The sequence below is a fragment of the Brachionichthys hirsutus genome, chromosome 10 (genome assembly GCF_040956055.1).
Source record: "Brachionichthys hirsutus isolate HB-005 chromosome 10, CSIRO-AGI_Bhir_v1, whole genome shotgun sequence".
Taxonomy (NCBI): Eukaryota; Metazoa; Chordata; class Actinopteri; order Lophiiformes; family Brachionichthyidae; genus Brachionichthys; species Brachionichthys hirsutus.
The window spans coordinates 11,792,804-11,806,872 of NC_090906.1; the positions used below are offsets into that span (position 1 = coordinate 11,792,804).

General features: G+C 47.2%; 1 protein-coding gene across 1 annotated transcript; it reads left to right on the forward strand.

Annotated features, from left to right (window-relative positions):
- Positions 1-758: 758 nt before the first annotated feature.
- Positions 759-8,518, forward strand: LOC137900328 (tumor necrosis factor alpha-induced protein 2-like). The gene is made up of 13 exons (XM_068744390.1): positions 759-1,294; positions 1,560-1,777; positions 2,222-2,309; positions 2,385-2,975; positions 3,063-3,177; positions 3,262-3,372; positions 3,481-3,581; positions 3,918-4,028; positions 4,132-4,267; positions 4,390-4,512; positions 4,924-5,079; positions 6,140-6,261; positions 7,732-8,518. The coding sequence occupies exons 1-13, from the start codon at positions 759-761 to the stop codon at positions 8,051-8,053; spliced, it is 2,730 nt and encodes a 909-aa protein (XP_068600491.1). The 3' UTR covers positions 8,054-8,518.
- The last annotated feature ends 5,551 nt before the right edge of the window (positions 8,519-14,069 follow it).

The window sequence follows — 14,069 nt, forward strand, 5'->3', positions numbered from 1 at the left end:
CAACATTAGGATTTGGTCGACTTTGACTAATTTAGCTTAATATTCTCTTTTGTGTGCCATTTGAATGGTGTAAACTTCATGCCAGCTTTGGTTGAATTATGGAATACATTTTGTGCATAACAGAATTTCATTTTGCGGGACTAAAAATATGCATTACTGGTAGAAAAATTCTGTCAGAAGATATATGAACGATTTTCAAAGTGAGATTCTGGATCCCGTGCTTTGTAAATGCTCAGGCCATGCTGTCAAAGAGGTCGATGACTAAATAAGAAAAGGATAATAATAAAAAAAAAGCGATTTCCTTCATAGAGAAAGTTTGCTTTGATCGACCTCTGTTCAACAAGCTGCGGGTCGACCTACCTCATCATCGTTGGCTTCTGGATTGTAAAATATTTACAGAAACTTGTCGTCCAGCACGCGCAAGTGCAGCAATATTTTGAATACATATTTCCTATTTGCTTCTTGAACTTGATTGTATAACCCGCCTGTGAAAGGATGTTTTTGATTCCTGTTATATAAGATCGCTGATGACTGATAAGTCAAAGGACTCGAGGTCGACTTTCTGGCACCGGTGGACACTGAAAGGACAGAGTTGTGTCTCTCTTCAGATGTAGCTTTCATTTATTATAAAAGATAGAGATCTGTGTGTTTCACCCAAATTAAAATGAAGCTTCAGCTAGGGTTCGGGTTATTATCGGTTGTTGAAGCCAATAATGATGCACCTCTTATTGCAGTTTATTGAACTCTCCAGTGCGACCATGCCCATCCTGAAGAAGCTCCCGGGAAGGTCCAAGAGCTGCCACGAGTTCCCCAGAGTGAACGGGGAGCTGATCCTGCCCCGGCTGGACCTGGACCTCAGGGACTTGAATCATCTCAATGATCTGAACGACCTGAAAGATCTGAGCAAGAACTTGAACCCCTTTGAGGATGTGGACCTGGATGACGACGAAAGGAATGGGGGCAACCCGGGCCTCATCATGGGGGAGTTCAGGGGTAACCGCCAGGTCCGGTCCTCCCTTGATGGTGAAGAAGAGGAGAATGAGGTAAACGCAGGGAGGCACGGAACAGGGAATCCTAAGGCTAAACCCCTCAAGGGTACCCTGGAGAGGATCTGTGGAGTGTCACCCCTCAAAACCCTTGGAAAACTAGGGAAGGGGCTTCGCATATCCGGACGCCATGTATGGGGCAACAACTCTCCCCATTACAGCCCTGGAGACTCAAACACTCTCCCATCAGCGAGGGAGAAAAGGAAAGGACTCCGAAGGAGCTCCGAAGGGATTATGACCCTGCTCCGGTGAGAAGGGGTGGGGAGAAAGAGGATCGTAGCGGTCGCGTTTTGGAGATTTTTTGATTTCACATAAAAAGAGTAAAAATGAAGAAAAAATATTCTGTGTTAGATAATGACTTGTGTGGCTCCAGTACTATACATCTATCAGACTATCAAAAAGACAAAAGCCCGAAAGTGGAGCGCATACCTCTGCCACTGCTGCAACACTTGCTGAATTTACAACTTAAACAAACCTATCCAGGTGTCAATCAATCAATCAATCATTGTGCAGCTTTACAGGTCGACGTAAAGAGGAGCGTAGAGAAAGCCTGCCCTGTGGGAACCTGAGCACTGACGGTGAAGAGGACGCCTCCAGAAGGTCCTCGTTCCTCAGGATGGTCAGTCTGGGCAAGATGAAGAGGGAATCCATGTCGGACAAGGCGTCCCAAGAGGCCGAGGAGGAAGCGGTGGAGGAGGAGCTGGTGGTGAAAACCAGAGAGCCCCTCTCAGGTAACAATCAAGGAAACGTCCGGTCTGATTTACTAAAATGATTCCTGCGTATTTTAAAGGCAGAAAGCGTCTCCTTTGTGCTCAGGTTAGAGAACTTTCTCTCTGGCCAAGTTTCACAAGTACTTCCTCCCAATCCTCTTCAGCTCTCTGATAAGGCAGAAAGGTCCCCCAGAACCCCGAGTCAGTCACCGGGTTCAATCAGCACCCGAATGTAAAATGAGGAAATGACTACACTTCCTTCACAACCTCGGGTTCCTCTGTAGTTCAACATAGCCGATGTTCACGAACTCCCCAGAGAGCCCAGCTGGGGACTGAAGAGGGTGCTGAATGACCAACTAATGACCCGACAGCACAGCGACTCCATGGATAGAACGTTTTCGGCGCCTGGCATAATGCTTGAGATGAATAAACACGCCCAACCTCTTTTCTCCTTGCTCCCTACAGTACTGGAGATCCTCCAGTTGGTCAACCACCGGGACCTTCTCCTGGCTGACACACATATTCAGGAGCTGGAGCGCGAGTGCGAGGTGCTGTCCCTCCTGCCGGCAACGACCACTCCCTCCCCTCCTCCTCCTGCTGCTGCTCATACTCCCTACGCCCCTCCCAGCATGATCTCCTTCTCATGCCCATCCTTAGATGACAGCTCCAGTGCTACACTGGACTCTAGCCGCCGGAAGGCTAAGGATGTGGAGCTGCTGTACGAGGCCCTCCAGCGGGAGATGTGGGATGTTGTGCGGGAGTCCCTACGTCAGCCCAGTGCCGGTCCCAACCTCGGGCTGGTGGTGCTGGTGATTCAACAGGAGGAGCACGCTGACGCTGCCTGGGCCCTGAGAGAGGGCACCAAGTCAGATCAAGGGGGCCACCAGGTCCGGCCCAGTCATCGTCCCCGACGACTGAAGACAAAGTGGAGGCAGGCTGTGGCAGAGGCCGCGGACTGGAGCCTTCCACATCAGGTGGACACTCAAGCGGGCCAGCTGGGCTCGTACCTTGAGCGCCTGAGAAGCCGCATGGTGGATGACCTGGATGCGGCGAGGAGGAATGCTGTGTCCATTTACCCGGAGGAGTTCGCTGCCTTCCAGGTGTACCTAGAGAGTTACCATCAGGCGGTGGCCAAACGTCTTCGAACCATAACCAGTGGCCCGCTGCAGGTCACCGACGTCTACTCCCTGCTGGACTGGTTCTACAACATCTACAACAGGTAGCGTACTTCGGCGTGGATGCTATCCTGCAATGATGACATTTCAAACCTGAAAACGAAACTTCAAAAGTAATTATGTTCTTCCAGGGATGTCCTTGGAACCATTAGCGCAACCACGCAGACCAGCTATACTTCACTGGAGCCCATTCTGCCCCAACACACCGTGGGCAGGCTGGAGCAGGACTGCGTCAGTATCGTCAGGGTAACAAGGCACACTCCTCGCTTGATGTTCCTCAAAACGCTGGGTAATAAATCGATTTTAATTTCATGCTGCGATTATTTTCAGGAGAAGGTGACGACTGAGCTGATCCAGGTTCTGGATGAAGAGGAGCGGCGATGGTCCCAGACTCTGCACATAGAAGACTATCAGTCCCACCTGGCCCGCTCCGTCATCCAGGTGTGGCGCATTTTAATGTGTACGTTTTAACAGTGAAAAAAGCTCTCAGAAATTGACTTTATATTTACCCTGAAATGCTCTCGTCTCTCGTCGGTTATACAACTTCAGAGGCTGAAGGTGGACTTGGACAGATCTACGGCTGTGAACCAGTTTCTGGGGGCCAGAGTGGGTCGCTGTACTCTAATTGGACTGGCGGACTTTCTCTACAGGTTTGTAGGCCATGGATTTAGTCAAACTTTAAACAAATGTTTTGCACCTAAAGATCACAAATCTCATAATGCAATCAGAAAAAGGTTCCTGGGACTTTCATAATAACTGTTAGAAAGGGTTCATTGGAATTGTACATGTCCATAACTTAATCAAAAACACTTAATATTTTTGTATCCAATTAAATAAAAATCTATGGATGGATTTAAAGTGCGACTACAACTTATGACAGAAGCTGTAAGTTCGGGCTTCTATTTCAAGGAGGCCCTGAACTGACATCCCGGTGTCTTTCCAGGGAAGGACAGATTTGGTGATTCATAATTCCTGTATGTGCCCAGTTTCCACAGGAAGGTGGACATGTTTCATGACACGCAGGCTGAATTTGGAGACAGAGGGGATGGATACATTTCCAAGACCATCGCTCTGGTCAACAGCTGCCCTCCTCTCAGGTAGATCGACGGCTCATTATCCAACTGAATTGTTTTCGGTACTTTGAAAGTAGTGAATCGATGAGTTGCATGTTCAGCTTCATGACTCCCTTATGTTCTATAGATCCTTAGTGGAACGCTGCCGGCAGTGTGATCCGCAGGGAAGCGAGGAGTCGGCACAAAGGGCCAACTCTTCCCTGGACAGGATCGTCAACCAATCAGTGAGGGTGTTGACCGATAAACTGTTTGAGCACATCAGGGTGAGTTCGTTACGAGATGATCTTTTAGTATAAAGATGATCTTTATAATGTTAAATATTGAATGCTGTTTGAGTAAATGCCTTTTGCTCACTCGGTTAATCCAACTCTTGTGTTTTCCCCAGCCATTTTTTGACAAACTGATAAAGCGAAAATGGCTGAACAACGGCGAGGCATTCGAGGCCATAGAAGTGAACATCAAACAGCACTTCAAGAGATTCAGAAGGATGGACTCGCCACCGTATCAGGTAGCTCCGAACATGGCTATTAGCATATCTGGGAGGCTACCATGTTAGCGATGCGCTTTATCTCCTAATTAGCTTTAGATGAGATTCAGCTGCGAGTATTTAGCAAACAAAATGCAGTTTAGCATCTCAATCCAATGGTGCAAGAAACCGTATCAGAATCAGAAAAGCTTTCTTGTGTGAGCACTTTAGAAAGAACTTGACTTGCCGTTCTGGTGCTAACAGGAAATTGACAGAAGTAGAAACATCTTCATATATTCTTCTTGATATATATATATATATATATAGAACTATAGAACAGTTGTGCAAATAAACTGCAGTTGTGTGAGAATGTACAAGAAACGTGCAGAAATGTTGGTGATGCTTTCGTACCGTTTGCTAATATCATAATTGGTTTTCGTGATCGACCAACAGACGCTGGTGGGCGAGGTGCACCGGCGGGTGCTGGTGGAGTACGTCCGAGCCGTCATGCGAGGAAGGCTCGTTTGCACATCCTCCAAGATGAGGAAGAGGATGGCTTTCCGCCTGCAAGATGAGGCCAAGCAGCTGAAAGGGCTCTTTAAGGATCTGGTAAAGTCCGTACTTACTATCGAGTAATCTCATTACCGCTTAGCATGTTTCGCATTTGAATCAACAGTCGAAGCAACCAAAATGAGAATGAAACCACAATAAAAACCCACCCAGAATCGATGAAGCGTTTTCAGGAGCCGCTGGGCGAGGCTGGTTCTTTAAGCCAGTGAGCAGAGACTGGAGTCTGGTGGCAGTGAATGGTTCCTGACCCGCGAGCTTCCTAGGTCAGGAATAGCTCAGACAGTGTTGATACAGCGAGCTTCGAATAATGGCTGCCGTCAGTGAGATGGAGATGGATGAACCAGGCTTACGTTAGCAGTTACCAGAGGGGGGGGGGCAATGGTGCAAAACAGCCATGCCTGACGGCGTGGCTTTTGCCCCCCTTTCTATGTGCTGGTTCAAGCGAGTGTCCATCACCTTGGCTGACAACAGGAAGCTGCTGTGTTCAGAGGGAACTTCCTGTTCCTGTCAGCTGGCAGCTTTGATGTACCTCTGGGATGGCCTTGATGGCCTTGATGGCCTTTTTTCGCAGCGGCGGGGGATGAAGCGTCTGTGGAAACTGGGAACCTGCGGGGGAGGGAGCTAATGGTCGTCTAAAAAAGACCTCGTTATTTTTAGGGAATGCCAAGCCAAGGAATTCTGATTTCTCTTCCTGAGGAAAACAGGATGAAAAAAACAGAGGTGGAGTTTTGTTATTCATTTAGTCAATGGCTTAAAGATTGGCCTCTTTGTCTTTAGATGTATTAGCCTACATTTCCTTTAAAAAAAAGAGAGAACTTTCTGGACAATCTTGTGATTTTTTCAAAGAAGGGAAAAAGGTTTCGTATTCCCGATTACATGACGGTTGGTCTCACCCACTAATCAGAGGATAAAGACCTGCTGTCTTTTTGATCTGAAGACATTTTTGTTTGCAGCTAACTGCTGCTAGCCGCTTATGAAGTGTAATTTGTTGTCTAAAACATCACATCCTGCCGTTTGGTCAAGACTTGAAGGTTTTGTCGGTTCATACTTGCACGACAATGAAACCGTTTCTGCCTTCTTTGTCTCCCCGCTACTCAAGGAATCGAGCTCATCGTGGTTGGACAGCATCATCAGCCACCTGGCTGATATCATACTCCTGGAGGACACTCCCTCCATCCAGATGGAGGTTGCTGTCCTGGTGAAAGAATTCCCAGACGTAAGGTGAGTAGTTTAGCAAATGAATGTTTCTACTGCAACCAGGAAGTATCTATAATAACGGCTTCTCTGTGCTGTACCCTTGAAGGTCCGATGTTCTTTTATGCTTATAGCTACATATTTGGTGCTGTTTTGTGCACTTAGTTCTGAGCAAGGAATATGGGGGTTTTATGGGGGTTTTTTTTGGTCACAATGGATCAAAACAAGGAAAATATCCCCGGGAACATATCTACATTTAGACTATTTTTGGACAAGAGTGTGGGTCCGTCTTGGGAGGCCTCAGAGGATGGGGGGGAGGAACAGAGGCTATTTGTGTACAGATTAAGACTCGGGTACGGCTGGCGAACGACGACCGTGTGTCACACACAAGTCTCTCTAGAGCAGACAGGAAGCTGCTGCCGAGTACTTCCTGTTCCTGCCACCCTGCGATAGACAGACTGGTGCCACACTTTGAGGTGTCAAAGAGGAGGGTAAAAAAACAGTCGTTCAGTGCTGGAGACATGCTAACTCACCGCCTGCCCTTTGTTTACTGCATGGCAACCCCTGCAAATATTTTAGGAGATCAAAGGCTGCCAGGCTTTCTGGAGGCTGATGACTATATATGGTCAATCTGTAACGGTGGTCCTTTCCTTCTTTGTTTGTTATTTACAAGCATTTTAAATTTCCAGATGGTGACAAGTCTTCTTAGTCAGTTGGGAAGAAAGGATCCAGTTTTTTGTCGTAGAATAAAAGGAGGTAAAATTAGATATATTTCTGTAATTAAAGAAATTATTGCTTTTTTGTTCCGATGAGAGATTTTTATCTCAATTTTGTATGATTGAAAATGTGACTTATTTCAAAGAATTTTATAACTAAAAATCCTGATCCTAACATTTTACTGAAATGGAAGTAAATTAATGCTTCAAGCTAAAATAAGTTTTAGTTTAGAGTAATTTGAGCAACATGGGAAAATAAAACTAAAATAGCAAAAGCTACTTTTCAAATTCAGAAGCCCTTATTTTTATTTATGTAAAAATATATATATTGCCATTTTCATCATATTAACAACCAAATTTATATAATGACAAGTCGAATTCGAACCTGTGACCTTCTTGATGTGAGGCAACAGCGCTGCCACTGCGCCACCGTGCTGCCCAATATTCATATCTGTAGTTTGTAATTTGATACACTTGAGTATTTATGTCAGTACATGAAAATGTAGAGAACAGATCTGTTAATACTAGAACGACTTCAAATTCTTTTAGATGAAACCAATTTTGGTTGTGGCTGAAACCCCCCTTTTTTATATATATATTCGTTTTTCGACATTTTGAGACCTTAACATTATCATTAAATAAATATCAGATCTTTAATGTGATAGCTTATTTATATTTTTGACATCTCTCAGTCACTGCACGACTGAGAGATGTCATTGTCTGATTCCATTAACGCCAGTCCGGCCCCCTTCCTCCCTGCATCCTTCTCCACCCCCCACAGGAAGAAGCACGTCTCCACCCTGCTGAACATTCGAGGGATGATGCGGCAGGCGGAGCGCCAGGAGATCCTCAACATTGTGAAAGACTTTCAGTGCCACAAGTCCATGGTGTGTCGGGACCACGCCCTCTTCTCTGACATCCCCATCACCTCGGAGGTGCACTGCGTCAGCCTGGGTCTCCTCCGACTCACCACGACGATCTCCAACTGGTTCTCAGAGCACCGCCCGAGGCGCCGCCGCGGGACGGGCGCCAGGAACGCGGCAAGTCCGCGTATAGAGAGCCAGAACATGGAAGACGCCAACAAATTTCACAGAGAGGAGTAGCCGCTGGTGTCCCAGCAGTCCCAGACGAATTGTGAGGACGCTGATGAGATGTACATGCACCTTGACCAAATACTGATTGTACCCAACGTTATTACCAGCCACTTAAAGAAACTTGACTTCAGGTACTCCTCGTAGTGTACACGCTCACAGACGTAGTATCCCACCTTCAGATGTAACGGAAACGTTCACACTAACCACGCTTTGTAATATTTTAATCTACACAGTCAAATATCCTCAAAATATAACTTTGGTTTATTTTAGCTTTTTATTCCCAAACGTCGTGGCAGGAAAAATACAGCAAGCAGATTCATTGTGATTTTCTTTTTGTTTTTGCATCATAACATGTATTTACCCGATCATATAAAACCGTTCTCTCGTGTGTGCGCACACACACACATGCGGCCCATGAGGGGGTGTAGTGTGTGTAAATGTATTGAACTGTTACTGTGAATGAAATGGATCTGTTGCTGGAAACACAATAAAAGCCCATTGACTGGGTGAACTAAACACAAATGCGGTCTGTGTCAGGTCGACCGTCGGACGGGACTCCTGTCTGCACGCTGCTATGATAGATGTGTCTGTTCTGTCTACTGCTATCTTTAGCTGCTGCTGCCCCTCCTGAACACGGGAGTGTCAGAATCAGTTGAACAATGCGTACCAAAGGGCGCGTTCCCAAACGGACCGGGTCCTGCTCTTCTCACGCACAAACTGTGCATCCATACATGCCTCCGCTGTTTATCTTAAGGATATGCTATCTTTGTTCAGTGACCCGGGAGCTTGAGAGATGGGTTCCAGGGTGGCGACGTCACATGATGCTCTGACGTAGGGGGGGGGGGGTCGTTCCACCCCGAGGGCCAACAATGGGATGTTTGTTTGCTAGACAAAGATCTCGTGTTGTCAAAGCGAGGTGCTGACGGATGCTTTTATTGGAGCCAAGTTTACGTTACGCTCCAGGAGGGAACATCCTCCCTGCTGCTCAGGGCGAAGGTGCAGGAGGCTCTGGGCTGCTCAGTGGGGGGGGGGGGTCTTTCCCCTCACCGGCAGCAGGACCAGTAGGGTCGACGCCCGTCACGCGCCCCACCAGGGGGTTAAATGATGGGCCTGAGCTTTTGACATGTTTCACCAATAATTGGTGAACCTGAAATTATAAACGAATGAATTAAAAAATAATAATTTCACACTATAATTCCAGCCGCGATCCAATCATTAGAGAAATGTGTATATATTTTCTCTCATTAAATGCCAATCAGAATTAGAAATGGGATTCTGCTTCTCTTCAACGGCCAATAACGGCAGAAAGAAAAACGCGAGGGATGCACTTTTTTTTTCCTTGGTGAAAGAAGAGCCTTGAATCTTTCATTTGGTGTGTTCGGTTTTTTGCATCGTCATAGAACGTGATATTCTGTGGGTCTTGGAAAAATAGGGCAAAATGAACTAAAGCTGTTGGCACGGAGTGAGTTAAATGATTGTAGGTTTCCATCTCATGTTGCTGACTGAACCCTGTTTGACTCCCAAACTCATCCTGCGGGTCAACTCCGCCCGTCCCTCGGCAGCCCAATGCGACAACAGACCGCTGTGGATCCATCATGCTGCTTGGGGGGGGGGGGGGTCTTAGACGTCACCGGTGAGGAACAATGGAGGGGAAAACACATTTTTAACTGAAGGGGAATCTGTGAAAATGGTGGCTTCATATTTCCTCTGATGACTTCTGTTGGCCTCCTGGTTGTTTGTCTTAGATTTCGTGTTTCTCTGTCCCGCTGTGACTAACGGGCTGTTGAAGTGGGACGAACTGTAGCGTGGCCTGGAAGTGATGTGGTGTCATCTGGTTAGAAGACGTGATTGATGGTTTTAAAATGGCGGGAAGTGGAGTATAAGCTAATGTGCCTCAGAGCGAGACGGTGCTGGGCTCAAAATCCACCTGAGGACCTGAGAGAGGACCGTTCTGAGTGGATTCCCCTCCAGCTTCTCCAGCTTCCTCCCACGGCCTAAAGACACACACTGGAGAAACGGCGACTCCAAAATCATCCATGTGGGTGTGATCTTTTTTGGCTTGGCCGTGTGATGCACTGGCGACTTGTCCAGGGTGACCCCCCCCCCCTCCCCCCTCCCCTGCTTACCTGCAGCCAACAATAGGTCTCCGATACCTCAGACCTTGACCTTGACCTGCACTGTGCACTGCTTTTTTTAAATTTCTTTTATGGCTTCCATGAATCGGTGGGACAGAACAGGAAGAACAAGAAGTGAAGTTGGCGTTGACTGAATGTTAAACTTGACAGTGGATCATTTCCAGACAGGCCTTCAGGTGACCGGCTGAAGGCGGACGCCGGGGTTCTCCCTTCCCAGGTGGGGAAGGGAGGGGGGGGTTGCCGTCTCAGGTAGGAAGCAGGGCGACGCCTCTTGGAGTTGTTCCTCGATCAAGCTCTCGAAGGTGGAACGGTTCACAATGCAATCCCTGGGAAGCCCCCCCCCCCCCCCCACCCCACGCCGCTTCCTCTCATTAACACGACTTCTGCAACGGAAAATCCATCTGGCAGCCTTCGCTGTTTGTTTTCGGAAGCAAGCCGTACCCTGTCTTTGTTCACACTGACATGCACGCCTCAGGGTTCCACTCTTCTTGGGCTTCTGATGCATCCTTATCGAAAGGTGCTCAAGCAAGAGGCTGATTGTAGCCGAGGAGGACGCATTCCGAGGAGGACGCATTCCGAGGAGGACGCATTCCGCGGGTCTGTTCGGAGCATTAGAGCCGGCATTGCATGAACGTGGACATTTCCCCCCGCTTCTGTAAATCCACTCAAACTACAGGATTAATATTCCAGTTTACTGCGATTACACGTCCGACATCTTTTGAAGGAGAATTGTGATGTCACAGCAGCGCCAGAGACTTTAGATCAATCAATAGCCAGAAATCACCTTTCAAGGAAAAATATTTCAGAGCAACAATAATCCACCAGATGCATTTGGAATAAAAGAAAGACAATTCCAGATTAGCGGGGGGGGGTTCACACTTGCCTGCTTTAACCTTTTACACCAACACAAGCTGAAGAACCCAGAACCAGCAGCACAACAAAGGCTTCATTAAGTGGTAGAACCATTTCAAAGGGCCACTTTATTCAAACTACAATATAAATAGAAAAGAAAAGAAACGTAATCTCTGCCTGCATCAAAATCTAATTACGTCTCCCTTGGTCGGAGCCCGTCCATAATATTTCCTGGAAAACCAAACCCATTGATAACTATATTCACAAACAGGACAACAGACCATCAAACGATTGCACAACGTCCAGATGTGATGAAGGTGCAGCCGCAGTGCATTCTGGGACGTTCTTTCTCTCTTTCCTTTCCTTCGTTCTTTCTGGTTCTGCACTGATGTTCTCATCAGATCGCTACACGAGGAATTTACCTTTCTAACTTTCATCACTCGCAGAGTGGCCAATCGCTGGGCTTATTATTTTATTACTGGTCTCTCCGTGCTTCGTCCTCGCAGGGCTTATTTCCCGTGGGTGGGTTTGCCCCCCCCGGTCCTGTTGGTCAACACGTTGCATAAACAAACCTGTTCTGATCTGATCTGACCCGTCAGGGCAGGATTCAATGGAGAGAACCTCCCGTCCGCTCCGTGTCCAGTCCTCGCCGTCTGTCAGGATGGCTGCCCACTTGAACCAGAACAATGGTACACTGAGTACAGTCCTGGTGGGACATCCTGATTAATGCCTTCTGAGAAGCTCAATCAAGTGGATCTTTATTTAGCGGCCAGGGCCCTGCCTCTCTAAGACGCAGAATCCAGAACGCGAGCACGCCAGCCGCGATTCTTTATAATCAGCAGCTGCACTAAATCCTCATCCTCATCCTCAGACCTCAGTCTCAGACGAGGAGAGGAAGTTCACCTTTGTTCAAAAGCGCAGAGCGCAATCCAAAATAAACTTCGGCGCAGTCATTTATCTATCAGAAAACATGCAGGCATCAACTCTAGATGTTGATAGCGTCTGATTTATGCTTTCAGGAATCCCGACATGCGGATATAAATATTGTTGCTCAGGTCCGCGCTGGCCTGATGCCACTCGCACTGTAAACATCCCAACCTGTGGAGGTATTTGTTTTCCTTTGTTTAAACTATTTTGACGTCTCTATAATAGTGAGAAAGAAAACAAGGGGAGTGTTTGCTGGTCCCGAGTGTCTGTATTTACGCCAGCACATCCCCCTAACCTCACGGAGCTGGCCTCCTGTCAGCAGGACGCTCAGCGATACGGACGTAAATAAGAGGACGGGCCCATCAGGAAGGACCTGTCCAAATGAAATACGATCTTAGATGGAGGGGTTCTTCTCCTCAGAATGCGTTTTGGTCTTTCTAGGGCGACCTATCGGGTGGATGGCTGTGATGTTTGGCTTGAACCAGATGGATCTGCACTCATTCCAAGTCTGAATACTGACTTATGCGCTACTAAGTAGGGACGTCCCGACCCGATCACGTGCTTGCGGACTCGATTGGAATCGGATGTTAACTATTGATCAGGACTCGGATATATATGGGTAGTTATTTTCATTACTTTTTTGTCAGATCTGGAGTCACGCTGTGGTACAGTGACGTCACTTCCTGTGACACTGTCGGTTGAATGCCATCAAGCGGGTCAAAACACGGCAGCTTGAAGGTCGTCGCGCCCCCCCCCCCCCCCCCACGCTCAGCCTCAGCCTCTTTGCCCGGTCGTCTGGTCCTACCGTTGACAGCAAAGTAATCGGTTCAGGCCATTGGCAGGAACGGAAACTACTCCGCATGGCGAGGAATAGGTCTGGAGCTGAACAATGGTTCCTCTTGTGAAATATGGCAACAGGGTCTCACCTTTGGCTCCTTGCACCTCCTCCTCCTCCTCCTCCTCCTCCTCCGGCTTGTTTACGTAAGCAGGTTGTGTCCTGGACCTCGTCAGGAAAAGGTGTTGCAGGAAACCTAAATCTGATGTCGGATTTAGAGCAAACTCACAACATTAGAGCCCAAAAAAAAGAGATCTAATCTAAACTCCGAGGGAGCTGACCGAAAGGTAAACACCAGTTTGACCCCTTTTCAGCAGATTTACTCGGCTGGATTTGTTTGGAGGCGCCGTTGTTTCCTCTTTGCTGTGAGGTTGTGCTGACCAACAGATAAACTGCTTGCATTGTGTGCAGAGAAACGTCAGGCACAAGTTAAAAGTTTAATGAAATCAATGCACGAGAAAAGCAGGAAGTTCTGCGGCCAAGTTTCTACAAATAATTATCAGGATAAAAGCAGCTTATCGTCGTTTCATCCCAGCAGAGGGAGAAGTTGAAATCAACCTGCAGGCTTAATGCCAAATCTTTGTTTACTGCATGCGTGGAATATTAAATGACGCAGCAGGTCGTGATGCTTTTACGCGATTGTTTCTTAAATCCATTCATCCGGCTGAAACTCACCAATCTATAGACATATCAGCATTAAACTCAGAGTCCAGGTAAACTCAGATCATTAACTCGACAGCTTAACTGTCTCATGAGGTCCGGCAGACCCCTTCATGAACCTCTGACCGTCCTTCATCAGCACGGAGTCAAAGATGGACCCTAATGGCGCCACATCCTCTCTGTCCTCCTGCAAACGTGACCTCCAACGCTTAACAATTGGTCCGTTTGACCTTTGACACATCAGCGTACTCATCATTTTATCATGCCTCAGTGGAACTGCTTTCCATTTGCGTGATACGTACATTAAGAAAGCAGTGGAAGGGGGGCCAGCAGAGCGCCTGGGGGGGGGGGGGGTAAGTGAATGAAGTAGCATGTAGCATGTATTACAGTACAAATACAATCATGTGATGTTTCTAAAAGTAAAAAACTATCCAGCCTGATGAATAAATATTTAATAAACCATTTCATTAATGTAGCAGCCGCATAACATTTTATCAATAATGTCATTTCCACTTGATTTGCTCCTCTTGTCTCAAACGTTTTTCATTCCAGTAAGAATCATTCAGACCGTTGCTGACCTCTATTGGCGACGGAGCGTCATTGCAACTACCAAACT